Consider the following 21,177-nt stretch of genomic DNA (forward strand, 5'->3'; position numbering starts at 1 on the left):
ACGTGAAAGCCTCCCTCCGGAACGTAATTGGTTGCTATGGTTGCTAGGGGTTCCGAGTCCGACAGGAAGACTCTCTAGGCGGCGGGCTCAGTCTGGCGGCCTTGCCCTTTAGTTCTTTGAAAAATAACTGTGACTCTTTGGACTATGATGAGATCATTTCTGTTTTTAATACTAAACCCAGGCACTTGCATCTTGTTTTGTAGAATGAAAACAACAAAGGTAGGCCAGTTGTTTAACTAATTTCCTTAATTTTTGCCCGTGAAGTGATTTAAGGCGAGACACGGCAAAAACATCGGGGTTTTTTTTCACTGGTCAATTTTAAGATTTTGGGCTATTTGTCTTCTTCAATGCCTTATTTCAGACTTGTGGTGAAAAAAAAAAAAATCCCAAATACATATTTAGGTCTTTATTTTACTACATTTTGTCTATTTGCGTCTGTATATTTCTCCTAAATTCAACAAAAGTTGGCGTTGTTAATCAATATGCTGCTCCGCGATCGCTGTCTGCACCTGTCATAACACAAACACCGTTGAAAAGCTCTCTACTTTCTCCTGTACACAATGCTGTCGGATCCAAATATGGTAATTTCCTTTTATCAGCAACCAATCGTGAAAGTACAATGGGGCATTTAACTCTAAAAGCGAAATCTCATTGGCTGATGTCAATTTCTGACAACGTGATTCGTTCAGATGCATCATGTGACGTGCTCTGACATTTTGATGTGTGTTTTTGACTGTTTTTGACTGTGGTTCTTCTGTTCAGTTGTTGGCCATAAATGGCAATGCTGTGTTATAAGTTTTGATGTGTTTTAGGTGGTTTGTATTGTTGTTGCTGATGATTTGATAAGATATTGTGTCTGTAAATAGTTGTTTCTGCTAAAAAAAGTATGATTTTTTTTTACATTACAAATCTTTAAATGCTGTTTTCTCAAAATTAGTTGTTTGTCATTCTCCAGAACAACTGAGGAAGTTTTATGGTAATATCTATTATTTTAAAATGTTACCCTATTCACCTGTCTCGCCTTAAGTTAGTGGTGTGTTGTGTACAGTATAGCTGAATGCCTTATAGGCTAGCCTACTGTACATTGTTTAGTTTAAATTAGTTGCAATTTTTTTTGCACAAAAGCTTAATTTCCACCAGGCTGATTGCATTGTATATGGTTGATTTAACAGAAATTGGGGAGTGTGTTGTTATTCATTTCAAACCGTGCTCTGCTGATATTTTTCATTATTTGAATTTCTTTTACTTTTAGCCTACTTTATTTTGGGGTGAACTGTCTTTGCACTGCTGTCTAGCCTGAATAAAATAGACAGGTTATTGTCTATGCTGGTGGTTTGTCCAGCCATGGACAAACCACTAGTTTTTCCTAGTTTTTCTAGGAAAAACTATTGGCCCACTCACTTTATCACTGGCCCGCCCAAAATACAATTTCTGCCTACGCCACTGAGATAGATAGATAGATAGATAGATAGATAGATAGATAGATAGATAGATAGATAGATAGATAGATAGATAGATACCTCTTTGGGCTTGTCTTCATTTCATTCTGTTCATTCTTCATTGCAGGCTGTCAGTGTAGCTCTGTTCCCACTGCAAGGAAAAAAAAAAGGTATTTTAAAGTTGGCAGAGAACAAATGAGGAACAAAACAAATGGAATAAGCATGACCGATTGAGTGAGTAATTTAATGTGTAGCTAGAGAGAGAGAGAGAGCATTTTTTTCCTTACATTACTTTTACTTTTATACTTTAAGTAGTTTTGAAACAAGTACTTTTATACTTTAACTTGAGTAAAAAGCTTGAGTTGATACTTCAACTTCTACAGAAGTCTTTTTAAACCCTAGTAGGCTATCTATACTTCTACCTGAGTAATGAATGTTAATACTTTTGACACCTCTGACTAGGCTACGTGCTTTTCTCTTAGAGTAGCCTAACACCGTGTCTGAATTGGTTATGCAATTTTGGATTATGGTTTAAGTAGGCTGTGTTGCCTTTGTTTAAAAGTTCACAACCCACCCTCCCTCCTCCTCCTCCCCTCTGCTGGTTATCTTCAGACAGTCAGAATTTCAGTTTAGTGCAGTCAAGGAAACGTTCATACAACATCAGCAGCGTCAATGGCTTCAGAAAGGTGTTTAGATGGGGAATTCTGGAATCGTGCTCCGCATAAATGTCAGCCATGCGAGTCTAAATATAAAATCGAAGCAGGTAAGTCTCAAATTCAGTGTTCGGTTAATCATCTCTTAGTCCATTTACATGTAAACGAATGATTATAATTTCGTGGCGAGGTTAGTCAAAGTAATGTTGCCTAAAGCAAATATTTTCGACTCTAGCGCAGTCATTTTTCGTGTTGTAGCCTAAACATAATAAAGTGGATATGTTAGACATCGTAGGCTTATGTAAATGTCATTTGGGACCGAAGAAAATGCGCGCATTTAATCGTTTTAAACTTTTGAAAACCAATGAAACCAAAAAGTAAATGTTTTGCCGGCAGGTTTCGAATTTACTGAAAACTGCGGCTGGTCCGACGAGCAAGATCAAATCCAGCCACCTCACAAACCATGCAAAAATGGAACATATAACAACGGATCTCACGTTAAATGCCAAACATGTTCCTCGTGCTTAACGACGTTTATTGCATGCAACACAACATCTGACACCATCTGCTGTAAGCAAGGGTACGTTTTACTTGGATTTTTATTTTTATTTTTACATTTATTATGTTTGTAGCCTACTAGGCTAGTTTTGACTCAAAACTAGTAGGCTACAAACATGACTTTAGCCTATATAACCTAATCTTAACGAAAGTTTAATTAAAGTTAATTTATATAAATAGTTCATTATAACGGAGCTTTAAATCTGCTTGTCTATTTTATTCTATAATTATTGATATTATTGGATGTTCCTGGTCTTTTTTGCAGGGAGCAGGTTTTTGATGGAAAATGCATCCATCAGCCGTTGCAGACCACAGTGATAACAGTAAGATTGTAACTTATCTTCGAGTTGGCTCTCCCTTTGTCCAACAGTGCTCTCTAATCTAAAGCTGAGCTTTAGTAAAAGCTTGATACGCCATTTTCAGTGTAAACTTTTTTTTTTTTTTAGACTGTGAGTAGGACTAATACTAGGCCTACTACTACTACTACTGCTACTACCACTACCACTACTACTACTACTACTACTACTACTACTGATGCTGCAGCTGCCTCTGTTGGCAGCTCAAGCATCACCCATCAGTCTCAAACCACCCCTCATGTCATAAATGTGACAGGTATTGATTTGCATTTCAGTGTTTTTATCTTTATCTCTGCAACAGTTTACCATACATATACTAGGCTACTGTTGAAAATTTGGGGTCTGTAATATTTTTCTAAATGTTTTTGAAAGAAATATCTTCCAGTAGGCTACACCAAGGCTGCATTTATTTGATCAAAATACTGAATTTTCACTCCAGTCTTCAGTCACATGATCCTTGCGGAATTCTAAAATGCTGCTTTGGAGCTCAAGAAATATTTCTAATTAATGTTGAAAACAGATGGGCTGCTTGATATTTTTGTGGAATCCCTGATAAAAATATATATATATTTCAGGATTATTTAATGAATAGAAAGTTCTAAAGAACAGCATTTATTTGAAATGGAACTTTTTTGTAACAACGAAAAACTCTTTGCTGTCACTTTTGATCACTTGAGTGAATGGTCACTGAATTAAAGTATTCATTTCTTTAAAAAAAATTATAATAATAATACTTACTGACCCCAAACTTTTGAACAGTAGAATACATATTTACAGTATCAGTATTCAGTGCTTGGTGTTGATCTGTTTCTCTATAGTACATGTTAAAATGTAGCCTTTTCAATACAAACACACAACATGAGAGAAAGAAAAATAGAATGTGCTGGATTCAATGTAAAACAAAAGTAAATTTGATGTTTTTCTTTGCAGGGATCTATGTATGTTTAGGGATTTTATCCACTCTCATTCTGGTATGTCTGTTCTTGGTAATCAAGAGGAGGAGGACAAAACATTTGAATGAAGGTCAGTCGCAGGAAGAAATATTTGAAGGATATCCTGTAAGATAAATTTTTATGTTTCCTGTCATGTCTGATTGAGGCTGATCCAATATACAGTATATATTGAAATAGTTTAATAGTTAGTTTTAGATGCTGACATGCAGAGACAAAGCCATTCATCAATTGATTCCCCCGAGAAGTGTGTTCTCTCAAAACATCCGCTAGGCTTTGTTTGTTTTTGGCAGGATTTTTTTTTATTTTTTTTATTGTTTTTGGAATGTAATATGGGTGTGTGTTTTGTAAACTTGTATGAAACAATCATCATTTATTTTGTAAACCCATTTGGTGATTACAGTGGCAGTACAGAAATGACACACTTTTAACTGTTACCTTTTTAGTATTACGTTATTGCAATTGCTACATCACAAAGGCTTGAGTGCTACTATGAAGCAATATGTATTTCACAAGATTAAAGAAAGGGAATAACAGGAATTTCTTTTGTTTCACAGAATTTCAAAAACGTAAAGGATCAGCCTGTCCAAGCCTGTCCAAAAAGGGCATCAAGGGATACGAACAGTCCATCTCATACAACATAATCGATAATAACGATCACTTGACTGGATCGGCGTATCTGTTAGGTGGGTATATGAAAAAAAAAAAACTAGTTTCATTTGACCCTAGATGAAACCACTCCTTTCAGGTGTGTTTACAGTAAATTTCCTAGGGAGAAGGTGGTGATTTTCCATAAACATCTCATTCGGTAACACTTTATTTCAGTAGTCCACAATCTACTAACTATAAGTAACTTTGCATTTACGTGTTAACTAGCAGTCATTAGAGTATTAGTAGACTGTCTGCTTAATATTTTACTTTGCAAATACATGCCAACTTATTCGGTAACACTTTATTTTAAGGTGACGTAGTTACATTGTACTTACTCTAGTAGTAAGTACCGTAATATAGAGTTATGGTTAGGGTTTGGTTTAGATTAGTTACTTGTAATTATGCTTAATTTACTGTTTATTACTATAGTAAGTTATTACTCTAACCTAATAATGGTAAATTAATGTGTTAGTTGACATGTAGTTGCAAAGTCACTAGCAGTGGACTATCGAAATGAAGTTTAACCCCTAATTTCATTTATATTCATAGCTCCTGAGATCCAGGGTGCGCCTTTGAAAACTGTGCTGAACAACCTGGATGTTCTGGAGGAGCTTGTGCTGGTTTTAGACCCGGACATCTCTGGCGCTAAAAACACACGTCACCTTGCCGCCCAGTGCTCTTTTTCCTTTGCCTGGATCAATTATGCATATTCCATGAAGGACCACAAAAGTCCCTTCGTCGCCGTTTTGGAGGGTGTCGTCACCAAGAACCCAGAATGGACCGTCGGCCACCTTGCTGAGCTGTTAACCGCTATCGGTCGCAACGATGCCGTGGAGATTTTGGCAAAGCTCCCTGCTGGTGTTGAAGAATAACTAACGTGGTTTTGTAAGAAAACAACGCAGTATTAAACTTCTCTATATAGTATTTTTACTTTTAGGGGGAGCCTACAACAGCTTGTCACTGGGGCAGTACCCTTAAAGGGGTGGTTGATTATGATTTCACTTTTTCAACTTTAGTTAGTGTGTAATGTTGCCGTTTGAGCATAAACAACACCTGCAAAGCTACAATGCTCGAAGTTCAAATCAAAGGGAGATACTTTATTTGATAGAAATAGCTTTTTAAGGACTACAACAAACGGCTGGTAGGGACTACAATGAGATTCTTTACGGGTTAGTGACATCACTAACCCTAAAATTGACATAAACCTTGCCCCCCATTATAGATAATCATGACAGAATATGCTAAATCAATGACTAGAAGAAAGTTAACTCCACATCAGCTACATAAATTCATCAACTAAACATTCAGAAATGTCCTGTTGCATTCTACATGTTGTCACTTCTTGAGTCTCTTCATTATGGTCCGACTCCGGTTTGAACATAAAAGGCTAAAAGTTTTTGAAATTTTCAGTGGTGTCTGTGTGAGGTAATTGGAGCTGCTAACACACACACACACACACACACACACACACACTAGTGATGGGGACGAGACCGCCTATGCCGAGTCCGAGTCAAGACCGAGTCTTTGAAGGGTCGAGTCCGAGTCGAGACCGAGTCCGTTGGTTTTCAAATTCAGTCGAGTCCGAGTCAAGACCGAGTCTTTGAAGGGTCGAGACCGAGTCCGTTGGTTAACATGGGAGGATTTGAACTTGAAACACGGGAGTGTACTGACGCCGTGGTTAAAACAACATTGCTTATGTTTGTTCATGTTTATTTGAGGCTATAAATTAATTAGAAGATCGGTTCACGAGCAGCTTTAACTGATGCTCTACAGCGATCTGTCACGGCACATTTAAGAGCCACAAAACGGTATTTATTGTTTAAATTTCTTTTAAAAAATGACCAAATTTGAAAGGCGAGACTTTGTTTAATATGTTCAATATCAAAAGTAACCGAAAAATAACCTGTTCTGTCCTGTCTGTCAGCGTGTTGTCAGTCTCCTCTCTGCTCCGCGATGTATTTTTCACTGCGTGAGAACATGGTGTGGCGTGAGAACGGCTTGTCGGACATAGCGACAGTAACTAAGGGGGCGGGTCTTTGCGAACAGTCAATAAAAATTTTCTAGTGGTATGTATTCTAGTCAGTGGACTAGTGATGGGACGAGACCGCCTATGCCGAGTCCGAGTCAAGACCGAGTCTTTGAAGGGTCGAGTCCGAGTCAAGACCGAGTCTTTGTAAGAACAAGTCCGAGTCGAGTCCGAGAAAGCAGAAATCGGTCTCGAGACCGGACTCGAGTCCGAGACCGGACTCGAGTACTACATCACTAACACACACACACACACACACACACACACACACACACACACACACACACACACACAAGCTGTTGAAGCTCCTCCCACTGTGCGGGAGCAGCAGCTCATTTGCATTTAAAGGGACACACACGAAAACAGAGCGTTTTTGCTCACCCCCAAAAGTGAACATTTTAACATGCTATAGATTTTTTGCTAAAACTTCACATACACACTCTGGGGACATCAGATACTTATTTTACATCTTGTGAAAAGGGCATTATTGGACCCCTTTAAAATGACATCATTGTACCTTTTATTTTTACCACAAACAGTAGTTTTACTTTAACAGTAGTACCTTCAGGTATGTATTTGTACTCTAAGCCAAGGGACTATTATAAACCTTTTAGGAGTAAAAAAAGATTCAAATATGTCCTCTGTATATTTTACACTTTGGTGTAAAAAAAATTCAATAAAATATCATGAGAATTGCGTTATATTTACTTAGCTCCAGTATTCGATGACAAGTTGTTAAAGGGATAGTTCACCCAAAAATGAAAATTCTGTCATCATTTACTCACCCTCAAGTTGTTCCAAACCTGTATGAGTTTCTTTGTTCTGCTGAACACAAAGGAATATATTTGGAAGAATGTTTGTAACCAAACAGATCTCGGTCCCCATTGACTACCATAGTATTTTTTTTTCCTACTATGGAAGTCAATGGGGACCGAGATCTGTTGATTACAAACGTTCTTCCAAATATCTTCCTTTGTGTTCAGCAGAACAAAGAAACTCATACAGGTTTGGAACAACTTGAGGGTGAGTAAATGATGACAGAATTTTCTTTTTTGGGTGAACTATCCCTTTAAAGCACACAGTGATTCAGAGACGCACACGATGTGAACCTCCAGAGTTGTTTGAACTGAAAACAAATGTAATGGGTAACAGATGTGTGTAGGAACGAAGAAATGTGTGTGCAGGAAAAAATGGAAGCATCTAGGAACAAAGAAAGTTTTCCTTCTTATAAAAATCAGGATTTGGCCATAAGCAATATCTTTGGTTATTAGTGGTGCACAATTGATGCTTTTTGTCTGTTCATCTCAAAGACCACAATAAACCTTGACCTTTGTTCAAACATTGTACATCTTTATTAAGCAAAAACATTATAAATAAAAAAGTGCATAGAAAAATTAAACAGGTTTAGAAATATGTATACAACTATTTACAAACTTAGGGGTCATTTGTACAAGGTAGCAAAGACACTTTTTTTTTTTTTTTTTTTTTTTTTTTTTTTAAGTCTTTCAACACAACGTTGTTGCTGTTGTTTTTTAAAATAACCTACACAGGAACAGACAGATTTTTCTTTTCCCAAGAAGCTCTGGGAAACGCATCATCACAGGAGGTCCTGACTAGTGCTTCGCATCCTTCATTGCACACGAGCCAACTCTGCATGACAGAACAGACCAAGCAAATCTAGTTTTGCATTAGTATTACTTGACGTTGTCTGAACAGCTTGAGGTAGAATCCTTGCAAGTCTGGGGTGGTTTGATTCAAATCTGAGATCTGCTAAATGTCAGGTTCTCGATGGAGACGCCCACTCCAACCGAAACACACGAAACAAAGAAAAAGCAGGAGACGATAGCGTGATTTAGGGGGAAGAGAAAACTGCTGTTTAGGAGGTTAAATAAAAGCAAACTAAGACATAAAACAATCAGCTGGCTCAAAACATCACCTCATTAAAAAAGGCCACGTTGCAAGAACTCCTCCTCAATGTTCCAAGTTAAAAAAAGGAAAGAAAATGTTGAAAAGGTTTAAAAGAAGAAGAAGAAAAAAAAAAACCCTGAAGAAAACTCTGATAAGACCATGGTCAGATACAAAAAGCACAGACCTATGGGTATAAACTCCCATAAAGACAAACAGGAATAAATAGAACGCTTCTAAAGTCCGAACAATCTTTTATACGCTTCGATGAACGATGGCATCAGCTTGATTTTTTTCCTACACGAAGAAGATAACCAACTCCAAATCTTTCAAGGAAAATTAAGGTGCCGAGTGCCACCATCTGCTGAAAAACTTTCAATAACTCTTCTATAAATATATATAGATTCTGTAAGTCACCAGTATACATCGCCTTTGCGGTCCTACATCTATAGGACACTTTAAGCAGTAAATGTAGAGCTCCAATTGTATGTGCAATTGTGGCAAAAAAGATTTTATTGCAGGAACAATCCACGACGCCATCACACCTTTAAAAGCTGTGACGCAATGAGGATGCGGTTAGTCACAATTAGTTTAAAGTAGTGTCCTCTACTAACACGATGAAAAGAAACACGAATATACTTCTACGCTCTCCAGGCATGATTTTGTTTCGACACAAGGCTCTCAAGAGGTATAAAAAGCACAAACATGCTAAAACGTTGCTCTTCGAGTATTCGGAATGGGGTCAGAACACATCATAGACATATATGGGCACATTGTTAGAAAGCATGACTCGTTTTACTTTGCTATTTTAGTATCGTTGCAGCATTACAGCTTGCATTAGTAATCTAACAAGAGATGAAACAGAGGAAGTAAATCGTTTCCCCTTTTGGACTTTTTGATTTTAGCACCATGGAGGTCAAGTTTAAAAACCACCTATACAGTTTTTGGTGAACAGAAAGTGTTTAGAGTAGACATGACTATAAAAATGCAATGAAAACTAAAAATAAATTATTGAAATGAAAAGGTTAAAAATAAAAGCCTTATAGGGGTTTTCAAGCAAAAAGTCTGACAAAAAGACAACTAGATGCTTCAACAGAACGTGTCCGTTACCGACTGCCATGCACAAGGAGTGGATCCATGGGGTTATACTGAGGGGTTCACAATGTTGTCCTGAGCAGTGTGTGAGTCTTTCTCAGTTAAACACAAAAGTGTGATCTAAAATAAAGTCGATAGATACAGATCAGAATTAATACGTTCACATCATTTGATTAGTAATATGCATGTTTTTACAGAGTATCTTCACTGCCGCTAAGCTTTCACAAACTACGTGGTCCGCACTGAAAACTTCTGTTCAGATCTTGAGAATCCAGCAATTTAAGGTCGGCTCGAAGAAGAAAAAGAAAAATGGGAGGAGGGTTGCGATTTAAAAGTCAGTTAAATCTTGGCAGCGGCCATTTCTATTCAGCTTTTAAAAAGCATAAAAAAAGCCTACAGGAATAATTTAAAAGTAGTCACAATTTTGCTGCAAAATATATAACGACTCTGGCTAAAGTTCAACCTTTGTGCCGCTTCTTTGTTTTACTTTGCTGCTTATGAACTGGTTAAAAAAAAAATTGCTATGACTGAGACCGAGACTCTTTTCCAAACCAGTAATATTCAGAAAAAACATTTAGTGAACCACAAAGGATGCAGCACAGTGGAAAATGTTCTTGAAAGGCCATGATCACGTTTCCACACATCATCAATCATGCGTCATCTGCTCTAATGGACTGAATGTCTAAGGGTCGGCAGGAATCACGATTCAAGGACATGAATGGCTCCACAACAGCTGTTTAAAAGTTAGTGGTCCTTTCAAAAGAAGGACTTTCAAATTGAAGAGGTGGCTGTTAAGCTTTGAAACCCTCTGCTTGGACCCCCTTTACCCGTCAAGCCTCGGCCCAGTGTTTTTACCCGTCTAGCTCCATTGTCGTGCAGTGGCACTGCAACTTTCCATCACTCTTCCTCAGTTTAAGAAGCGTCGACAGCGCTTGGCACCACAGTTACAGCCGAGCTTGTTGCTGGCATCTTCAATGGGGAACTTGTAGTCGTAGGTCAGTTCTTCTCCACGGTAGATCTTCCGCAAGGCGAAAATGACAATGTGCTTCTGACCTTCCACGTTGATGACTCGAGAGTAGCAGTTTGGTTCACAGGAGTGGTTGATGAACCGTGCTGCATTGCCGTGCATCGTGGCATCTACAACGTCAAAGTCGTCAATGCGGAACATGTAGCATCCAATGCCCTGGTAGGAAGAGCAGAGGAAAGAAGTGGTATTAGACTGATAATATGACCCAAATCTAGTACAGGGTGATCGTATTTATGTATAGATGATCTAAACATAAATAAGACATATTAACAAATATATTAATTTAATTTAGTTTAAAAGAATGCTGTTTCTATTCATCAATAAAGGAATAAGACATCTATCATGGTTTCTACAAAAGTTTTAAGCAGCACAACTGTTTTCAATATTGATAATAATAAGAAATGTTTCTTGAGCAGAAAATCGTCATATTAGAATGATTTCTGAAGGATCATGTGACACTGAAGACTGGAGTAATGATGCTGAAACTTCAGCTTTGCATCACAGGAATAAATTGCGTGTTAAAATACATTCAAATAGAAAAGTTTAAAAATGTAATAATATTTCACAATATTAATGTTCTTACTGTATTTAAAATCATATAAATCAGGTGAAAAAAAAATTAAAGGCAGTATGACAAACGCATGAAAAAAAAATTACATTACAAAGTCTTAATTACATAAATATTTTAATATTTAAATTCAAATCAGAAAAAAGGAGAAAAGACAAAGAGATATGAATATCCAAAATGCATTTCTGTTGATCAACCTAGTTGTAATTGGCTGAGAGTTCAAAAATAATAATAAATACTAGGAATGTTCCCATCAAGTTTTTTGTGCCCCCCCCCCATCCGATCCAGTGAATATTTAGTATCTGCCGATACCGAGTCCGAATCCGATACTTGTATTTTCCTAGTGCTTGGTGCACATCTCAAATACAGATGGTATATAAAAATAAACGACTTTCGAGCAATTCGTTACAAAAGTGCGCATCAAGTATGCTTAAAAAGGAAGCTCAGACGTGCGTGACATGCTAGAACAGACCTCATTGGTTCTCGCACATCAACATGCACATTTGAGATACATTTCCTATTAATGAAATGAGGTTGACAAACCCACTAAAAGCTGCATATCGCCACCTACTGCACAACACCTGCATGACAGATGACATTTTAACACAGCACTTTTCCACTTACCTTGCCATCGTAATACTTCTCACGTTTGTCCGTTAGAACAGAACGAATGACAATGCCTGAATACTCAATGACCATCTCCCCTGCCTCGATGTTTCGCTTGCAGAAAAGGCCTCTTCCGTGAATCGCAGACCTATGACGGCAATAACAGTTACAGTGAATGTGACTTGTTTTGAATGAAAACACTGGCAACACAACCAAGGAACCGGGAAGAAAAATATTGAACATTTTAGTATCCAAAACTGAATTCATTCATTGCAAATACAACTGAGCAAAAGAAGATACTGGCAAAGGGTTGCAGAATAGACTCCAAAGACTATAAAACATTTCCTGTTTGTAAACCAAATAGACTAAACCCATACTTTGGAATGTGTCATTACAGGAATAAAAAGGAAGACAAATATTTCTAGCAGATCCCAGGGCGTGCATTTCTTAAAATGAACTGCATCTTTATGCCAAGTCAACAGGGTTTTTTTCACAGGTTTATTATTGGGAGATCACCTGGGAGCAAAACCTAAACATCTCCTTCCTGCGACTGGTGGATTCGATCAAAACTAAACTTTTCTACTGACGTAGCTCAAATCGTAGCGGTTAAAGAACAGAACTGAAACTATGACTCAGTTCCTCAATTGGGTTAAAACTTTTAACTCACCTATAGACACCAACCGCTTCCTTAGATGTCCTCTCCAGATGTCTAAAGCGCATTGCCATAGGAAGCTCCAAACTTGTTGCGCGTCTGTAAAGTGCAAATGATTTTATTCGTCATGTCGCTCAAAAATATGAATACTGAGAAAATTAGCCAAGAAAGAGGAATTACAATCAGCGACGAAAGATTAAAAAAGGGGAAAGGAATATGAAAGGCACATTGTCATGACAAAAAAACAAGTCATCAAAAGCAAAAATATCAGCATTCATATTTTAGTGCTCATGGTGACCCCATTGAAATACTTTAAAGTGCCCCTATTATGCTTTTTCAGATATTACCTTTCATGCAGTGTGTATTATAGCTGTTTCGAAATATAAAAGGTCTGCAAAGTTTCAAAGATCGAAGTGTATGACAAATGCCATTATTGTCTCCCAAAAGAAAGAGCTGAAATGAGTCGTCAGTAATTCAAATCTTTTCTGCATGAACTTGCGTAGGTTTGTAACAAATTCACATAATATGGTCCTCATTGGCTGCCTGTGAACAGCATCTACTTTGACTCGCCCTTAAACACTGTAGTTGTAGCTTAGGCCTGGACTAGTTTGGTTCGTGTTGTTGACATGTTTTTGGCACTGTAAAAAGCGAATCCACTTTTTATTTGTATTACTGTGTATCATGCGCCGAGGAAGCATCTGGATTGGAAATTCAGTTGTGGTAATGGCCGTTTTCGCATCCGGGATGAGCTGTAAGCATTCGACCAATCACGAAAGACTGGGCCATCAGACCAATCAGAGCAAAGTAGACCAATCACTACAGACTAGCTATCTGACCAATCAGAGCAAAGTAGACCAATCACTACAGACTAGCTATCTGACCAATCAGAGCAGAGTAGACCAATCACAACAGACTGGGTCATTGACCAATCAGAGCAGAGTAGACTCTCGGAAAGGAGGGGTTTAGGGAGACCTGGGCCCGTATTCATAAAGATTCTAAGAATCCTCTCAGAAAACTCTTAATTTAGCTTAAAAACTTTTATGTAGGAGTCTTAGCTTAAGAGCGATTCGGGACCGATCTGAGAGCAACTCTGAGTAAGGAAAATACAAAAACTTTTATCTTAGTGAGGAGGCGGGGTTGACCCCGTTGCTATGTATGACACAATCTTTTGAAGACTGTGATTGGTTGGTTGTCCAAGAAGAAAAAAAAAAAGTGATTTTAAGTATAGGGTCTATTCTAAGCCTTCACTTTGAACTTACATGCGTAAGTTTTCCTATTTGATCGTTCTCTCACACACACACACACACACATGATATATGTGTATATAAATCCTTTTTTTATTTACCATGCTGTTGATTTCCTATAAGGTATTATTTGATTGCTTAGAATGATAAAAATTGTTCCACTCTTTCCAGTTACACTGATTGCTGGCATGTCTATTTAAGCGGTGGTTTGAATGTTGGTTTTAATGTATCAAACATGGAATTTTCCCAGTTGCCAAATATCGTAATGTAGTGATTACTTTCATTTCTGGCGCTATGGCATTTCTGCGCTGTGTCGGAGATATTAGCGTGTCTCTAAAAAGATCAGTCACAAACATGATCCCTGCACGATCTAATCTATAGCGTCTTATTAACTCACTGTCATCCATTGTCTGCAACACATTTCTTCTCCCTCTTCGTCTTTCTGCCATTTTCTCCTCTGCTAAAGAAACTCTTAAGCCTCTTAAAAGTCCTCGTCCGTGCTCCTAACAATTTTGACCTTAAGACCTCTTTTAAGGGTTAAGATGCTTTCTGAATTACTTTTTTCTTTACTAGGAGTTTTTCTTTAATTTTAAGAGTAAACGCCCACATTTCTAAGAATTTTCTTAGAATTTTGTCACTAGGAGCTACTCTTTGCATTAAGATTCTTTATGAATACGGGCCCAGATCCTTTATCGAACAGTTTAAGACACCCTTTGAAAAGAGTCGATGCAGTGTATATGAGAACATTAAAGTGTTTTTGACCTTGAATGCATGTAAACCTATTGTAGGAGACCTCTAAAACTAAATTAGGAATCTTTAAAATAGTATTATAGGGGCACTTTAAAAATACTATTTATAAAAATACAATTAAAAAACAGCAACGTATACATCATGCATATAGTGTAGTAGTTCTGAAACAATATAGATGTTTTACTGTGAACCTCTATCAGGTTTTTCTCGTAACTTTTACGTGCTTTTGTGTCATATCAAGAAACAAAACTTTCATTCAGTAAAATTCTAACTCTTATTTGACCTGGTGGATTTGAGAAGAACCTCATCTTCTTCCTCATCATACAGGTCGGTGTCAGGAAGCTGTCTGTGCTGTGACGCCAGGAAGTTAAACATATCAAAGGTAGACTTCCTGTGAAACAGACAAGTGGGTGTGAGCAGTTTCAACCAGAAAAGATCCCTTTTTAGGCACGCACATATTAAGTCACGGAACTATGGCTTCTAGATAACATCACTTGTTACTCTCTAAGACAAATGTATGTCTAAACCCCCTCCCTACATTGCTAAGATAACCAAGAAGCAAAACACCTACTCCCTTGTTGCTAGGTATTAGTCATTTAGCAAATGCCTTTTATAAAAGCTAATGATACAGGGACAGACCCCTTACAGTGACGCACTCTAAAGTTCCTTATTTAAGGCGAGACACGGCAGGCAAAAACATCCATTTTTCATGCAGTGGTCAGTTTTGAGATTTTGGGCTAGTTTACTCCTTCAATATGTGTTCTTTCAAGCTGCTATAAAGAAAACATTGAAAACATACATTAAGATGTTTATTTTATTACATTTTGTTTACTTGTGGCAGTAAGTTTCTCCCGAATTTACCAAGAAGTTGGCATTCCAAAGCGACAGTCTTCTTCAGTCTGTTTACTGAAGTCTGTCATAACCGGTATCTTTGTAAAGCTCTGAGTCTCCTGCACAACACTATGTAACCCAAATATGGGCATTTCCTTTCTATCAGTAACCAATCATGAATGTCCAATGGGGGATTTAAAGCTAATGACGAAATGTCATTTAGAGCGATTCAATCTTTAACTGCCATTTTCTCAAAATAATTTTTTTTGTCATTCTCCAGTATAAACATCTCAGGCTATGTAGCACCTATGTACACCAAACTTTCCAGTTATACACTTAGCAGTATTCTGAAGATATTTTCAGAGGGATTTGTTAATAAATCATTCCTGCCCTGATTTATGTGACACTTTAATCAAACAAATATGGCAAAAAAAAATGTAAGGCTATGGACAGTATAGTTTGATTCCCTAGGTAATGAAAGCATATATCCTGAAATCCCTCTGAATTTTTTTTTCATCTTGTGTGTAAACAAAATGAAAAAAGAATGTTGCACCTGGCTTTATCATATGTTCAGATCCATCTACCGAAAATATATGCAAAATTGTGCATATTTAATGAGATAATGCCTAATTTGCATAATTAAACATACAAATTTCTAAAACTTGTAATACATTTTTTTTTATATACTTGTGTAATTAATCAACTGAGAAAATTTCATGGTGATATCTATTATTTTAAAATTTTACCCTATTCACCTGTAGTGTCTCGCCTTAAGGCACAATGTTCATCCCAGTAACTGGATTGTAGTTTGTGAACTAGGACTGTCAATCGATTATAAAACACAACTGAGATAATTACACATTAAGGTCAATAATTAATCAAATTAACAGCAAATATTCACATATCAATTTGCTGGGAAAAGCCCTTAAATTAAAATAATAATAATAATAATAATAATAATAGTAGTAACACAGAAGTAGTAGTATATTATTATTAGTAGTAGTATATTATTGTGGCATACAAATCAAACATTTAGTAAACAAAAAGTGTCTTCAGAAGTCAATAAATAGTTTTGTATAAAAAATAAATTATATATATATATATAAAAGAATTTTAAATTATTATTATAATTATTATTAAGTAGTGGTAGTACTACTATAGTATTGCGGCTGACAAGTTAATTAAACAAACTGTAAATAACCAAATATCAATCTGCTGGGAAAGACGCTTAAATAATAATAATAATAATAATAATAATAACAACAATAATAATAATAAATTATTATCAATATTAAGTAGTAACAGTACTATATTATTGTGGCAGACAAGTTAAGCATTGAATGCTTAACCAGTGAATTTACCTTAAGTAGACTTCAGAGCGGGCACAGCCACTTGGGTTAACTGGCAGATCTTCCTCCTGACTGGCCTGCTTGTGGAAGCGGAAAGTGTGGCGCTGGCAGCATTTGGCCCCCTGGAGCTGTTCCACCAGGTATACTACAGCATCTTGAAGCATTCCCATCATACGAGCACCGCTCAACCCCGAAAAAGTGAGTTGCCTCAGTCCAGCAACAGCACGGGCTTCCTGGACCCCCTCAATAACAGTGGTCCAAGCCACTGTTGGGAATTTCGAAAAAAAAAAAAAAAAAAAAAAAATTTATTGGTTTTCTATAAACTAATATATGTTTATAAGTGAAGTACTGCAATCTGATTACAGTGTTGGTCAGTGCAGTGTGAATTAGCCTTTAGATTATAGCCTTTAGATTAGCCTTGACCTCCTACCCTCAATGCTGTCTGCTTCTACACTGAAGCCGTCTTCACTAGCGATCTCAAAGCGTAGGTGGGGATGGTCTCGGCTGGGAGGAATATTCTCTTCACCGTCTGAGGGAGGCATCTCATCATCTGAGCAGGACAGCATCCCTAAAAAGAAAGAATATATCTTTTAACATCTCATTCTTTGATCCATTGAAAGACCTTAAAGTGAGCAAAATTAAATAAAATAGAACAACAACAAAAAAAGATTACATTTAAATTACATTAAAATATACCTGAGTATTTGTTCCAGTCAGATGCACTACGGTTAGCAGGATCCCAAGTTGCTGGCTTGTTGCTGTCTCCACCTCGAGGCAATGAAAGGCGATCCCAAGGCCCAGGCCTAAAATCAAATCAATGATAGGTCAAATATTAATGGATTAGTCAGGCCATTTTAGTGTCTGACATATTCTTTCCATTGCAATAATATAGTCACCACTCAATCGAATTACATAAATTAGTGGAAATAGTGGAACAAACTACCCACATTAAATAAATACTGTGGTATTTGTTATTATTACTATGAAAGTATTTAGTATTCTTGCTTTGAATTTTTAAACAGACATGCGATGTAATGTACTGTATGCAATGCATTTAGTGTTTGAAAAGCAAAATTAAGGGTAGGTCCTGGTGATATTGAACAAAAACACTTTTCATATTTGTTTTAAAAATTGCAAAAAAACGGGCAATACAAATTCAATTTCCATTCAACGGCTTACCTTGCACTCTCAGAGTCACTACTTCGCTCTTCATTCAGCTTGTCCAAGTCTAGAATTCCCTTGACGGTTGGGGTTTTAATGCGAACTCCATACCTGCAGTGGAAAATAGTCAACTGAATATTCCTTGCGGAGTTTGAAATAACAGAAAATATCCTTAAATATAAGTAAATTACATTTACCTGGCTGATACAGAGTTTGACTTGCATGGTTCTTCCAATCCACTAGGGCGGCCCAGGTCCAGAAAGTCTGATTTTGATTTCTTGGTGGCAATCCGGTCAGATAGAGAGGACACTCTTTTCATTCGAACCTGCTTTGGTCGAGGTGCTGCTTCTGGTGTAGCTGGTGGGGAAGTCTTTGTCTCTGGTTCAACAAGGATACCTTCAGGTAAAACAACTGAACTTGTTTTCTGAGTTCGCCCAACAACGGTAGTGTTACGAGGTGATGAGGGAGTAAGAACATGGGAAACGGTTTTGTTGGGATCATAATAGCCAGCCATGGCTTGGTTGATGATAGATTGAGCACTCTCTGCTTGATTAGATGTATCTAAGGAGGTTGTTACTTGACTCATAGATTGTTTGGTAGAGGGACCAGATGTGCTAGCAGACTTTGTCCTTCTAGGTGTGGAAGACTCCTTCTTATTTCGTGCTTTTTTCACTCCATCTCCAGAAGCTTTGGCATTCCTACGTGGTTTCTTAACATCTGCTGGTAGTGAAGCTGCTCCGTTACTACTGGTGGTAAGTAGCTGGGTAATGGTATTGGAGGTCTGTACCAATGGGGTCACAATTTGGTGGATTTGGGTTGGAACGGTGGCACCCGCAACTGTGGGAAAGTTTCCAGCTGCTGCAAGTGTTGCCGACAAGGCATTGCTTTGCAAAAGGCTGGCGATTTGGGTAACGCAGTTGAATGAAGGGGAGTGTGGAGTCGGCAGCTGGAAGGTGTTGCTTTCTGGGTTTTTGACAAAAATTTGACCAAGACGGTTAACAAGTAAAACATGTGGTGTGGGATCCACATTAGGCCCACCAACTTCCTTTACAGTAAGAATAGCATGACCTGGTAATGCTTGAGTAACCAACTGTTGTTGGGGTTCAATTGTTGATCTGGGGGTTGAAAAATTTATGGAAATAGTTCGTCCTGGAGCAGTTTCTCTTTGCATAGGCGTGGTGTTGTATCCATTGATGACACCTGGAGCAGAGGCTGTCTGAATGGCAGTAGGCATTGCTTGGCACTGAACTGATGGTTGTGAAGTTACGGAAGAGGATGAGGAGACTACACCAACTGCTGTAGAGCCGACAGACTGTGGGTAAGTGGGATGCAATGGGACAGACACTGTACCAGAAACTGGCCCATAAGTCCCAAGGGGTACACCAGTGGCTGACGGCACAGACAGCATTGACTCTGGTTTCTGTGGTACATTTGTGGGGACACATGGCATTGCACCTCCAGGAACTGAAGGGGCAGGATGCCTTGGTTCAGCAGGTGGGTGTAATTTGGTTCTGAAACTCTCCATGGGCGGCAAGACAGTCTTACCCTCAGGAGTTTGGACAGGGTACAAGGAAACATTTGCAGCAGGTGCCTGATTTGGGAATGTTGCAAAAGGAAGTTGCACAGTGGAATCTGAGGATAAAGGTTCAGAAGTGGATGCAGATTTGGGCAACTCTGTGAAAGGAACAGGATTTGGTTGCAGTGGAGTTTGAATTCCATTAACTTGGCTCAAGTCAGGAGAAACTTCTTGCAAGTGGTTGTTTGGATAAACTGTAGGGTCATCCATAGAGGAAACAAAGTGGCCACTACTAGGATCCAAGTACAATTCTTTAGATTCTTGTGGGTCACCAAGAGAATCCTGGACTGGGACAAGCTCTGTGAAATGTGCATTGGGTGAAAGAGGATCACATCTCTCAAGAATTAAAGGCATCTCTGGCTCAACAATTAAATGAGGGGATTGGAATTCATTAACATATGTGGAAATCGAGGGGTTTAAAGACTTTGCTTCAACAAAATTAGTCATAGGGTCTTGTGTGTGTACAACCACCCCTAGGTTTGACTGCAATGCTTGGGTTAGACCAAAGGAATTTTGACCAGCAGCAGCCTCGGAGTTGGACACTGGTTCTAACCGACAACTAATGGACGAAATATCAGATACAGGGCTTGGAAAAGTCAAACACAGCCCATTGCTAGCTGTCTGTTCATGAGGTACAGAGTTGAGTGATTTGTGTGACTTTTGGCCTTGATTTGACAACTTAACACCCTGGTCATTGTTAGCCACACTTGTATCACTCTCTGCCCCATCATCCACACCATCAAGTTGGGAAATATGCCTCAAAGATGGAGATGTAGGTGTCTGAGAGGCATCCCTTTGAGCCTTGCAAGTAACCACTGTGCGAGTAAAGTTGTAGTAGTTCTCCATGTCCTCATCAGAAGAACTATTACCCCAGTCTTCTCTACAAGCATCAACAGTGCAAGACAATCTCTGCGTAGACATTTTGGACTTCTCTTCATTTGGCTCCCAGAAGTCCTCCTGGTTGTCTTCACCTTCAACTACAATTTGTGCACTGCAGTTCATAGCTACACCTTCATTCAGCACTGTTTCTTCAATTTCAAGCTCGGTCCTCAGCTCAGGTGCCTCACTCAGGTCTGCCTCTAAGTGGAAGGATGTGTAAGGGAAATCTCTCTCACTGTCTAGATGATTACCTTTTTGTGTACCCAAAGGGTCACCTAATGGCAAGGCACCATTTTCTGCTGGATGCTCCTGTGGTGATGCTATAAAATTGTGTGGAAGTTCTACAGAGTCTATCTGATTAAAATCAAAAGGCCGTGGTCTTGTAGAGAAATGGGTGGGAGATGTAAGGGATCGGTTGGTGCAAGGGGTGCTGCCAATGCCAACTTGCCTTGTGGACTGTGAAAATAGTCCTGAGGTAGAATGGGGCGTCAATATTCCAGAACCCCGGACTGAGGAAGCACTTCGACCGACAGGCCGAGCTGAGGAAGAGGTCAGCAGGTTTTCAGTAGCACCAAGGGGGAAAACTGGGGAGGTAGGCTGGGAGGTTTTAAGGTGGTGGGAACCACCTGCTCTAGATGCAATTGGGCCTGCATGGGATCCAAGAGTAGGGGAGGTCATGTGACTGCGGGTACCGCTATTCTGGGTGTGTGGGCTATGCCGTCGTGGCCTTCGAGTGTCATCCAAATCACTGATAGTCAGGATGTGGTGAGGTTTGGATGGGGCAGCTCCTGATAAAAAAATAAAGAAAAAAGAAAAAAAAGTCAATAATCAATGATCAAAATGTTTTATATGAATTTTGTGAAGACAATACAAATGTGCAACGCTACTTTGTTAAATTGAT

At 38.4% G+C, this 21,177-nt stretch overlaps 2 protein-coding genes across 2 annotated transcripts in view; one reads left to right on the forward strand and one right to left on the reverse strand.

The window, feature by feature from the left end:
• Positions 1–2,047: 2,047 nt before the first annotated feature.
• igflr1 (IGF-like family receptor 1) lies at positions 2,048–6,016 on the forward strand. Its single transcript, XM_084419188.1, has 7 exons — positions 2,048–2,202; positions 2,489–2,672; positions 2,916–2,973; positions 3,097–3,262; positions 3,937–4,029; positions 4,514–4,642; positions 5,157–6,016. Exons 1-7 carry the CDS (start codon positions 2,112–2,114, stop codon positions 5,477–5,479), a joined length of 1,044 nt encoding a protein of 347 aa, XP_084275314.1. The 5' UTR covers positions 2,048–2,111; the 3' UTR covers positions 5,480–6,016.
• Positions 6,017–8,130: 2,114 nt separating this feature from the next.
• The window catches only part of kmt2bb (lysine (K)-specific methyltransferase 2Bb), a 35,509-nt gene continuing 22,462 nt past the window's right edge, over positions 8,131–21,177 (reverse strand). The window contains exons 29-37 of the mRNA XM_084418300.1: positions 18,019–21,064; positions 17,840–17,932; positions 17,357–17,463; positions 17,091–17,228; positions 16,673–16,925; positions 14,764–14,871; positions 12,502–12,585; positions 11,853–11,982; positions 8,131–10,816 (exon numbers count right to left, since the gene is read on the reverse strand). Coding sequence (XP_084274426.1) covers positions 10,541–10,816; positions 11,853–11,982; positions 12,502–12,585; positions 14,764–14,871; positions 16,673–16,925; positions 17,091–17,228; positions 17,357–17,463; positions 17,840–17,932; positions 18,019–21,064 — 4,235 coding nt within the window. The 3' untranslated portion in view covers positions 8,131–10,540. The remainder of the gene's footprint in view (positions 10,817–11,852; positions 11,983–12,501; positions 12,586–14,763; positions 14,872–16,672; positions 16,926–17,090; positions 17,229–17,356; positions 17,464–17,839; positions 17,933–18,018; positions 21,065–21,177) is intronic.

The sequence above is a fragment of the Rutilus rutilus genome, assembly GCF_951802725.1.
Source record: "Rutilus rutilus genome assembly, chromosome: 9".
Taxonomy (NCBI): domain Eukaryota; kingdom Metazoa; phylum Chordata; class Actinopteri; order Cypriniformes; family Leuciscidae; genus Rutilus; species Rutilus rutilus.

Bases quoted from the DNA above. Each gene is read 5' to 3' on its own strand.
- igflr1 (XM_084419188.1), top strand. From the start codon at position 2,112: ATGGCTTCAGAAAGGTGTTTAGATGGGGAATTCTGGAATCGTGCTCCG. The intron at 4,030-4,513 runs GTCAGTCGCAGG...TTTGTTTCACAG, and splicing joins GACAAAACATTTGAATGAAG to AATTTCAAAAACGTAAAGGA. The intron at 4,643-5,156 runs GTGGGTATATGA...TTATATTCATAG, and splicing joins TGGATCGGCGTATCTGTTAG to CTCCTGAGATCCAGGGTGCG.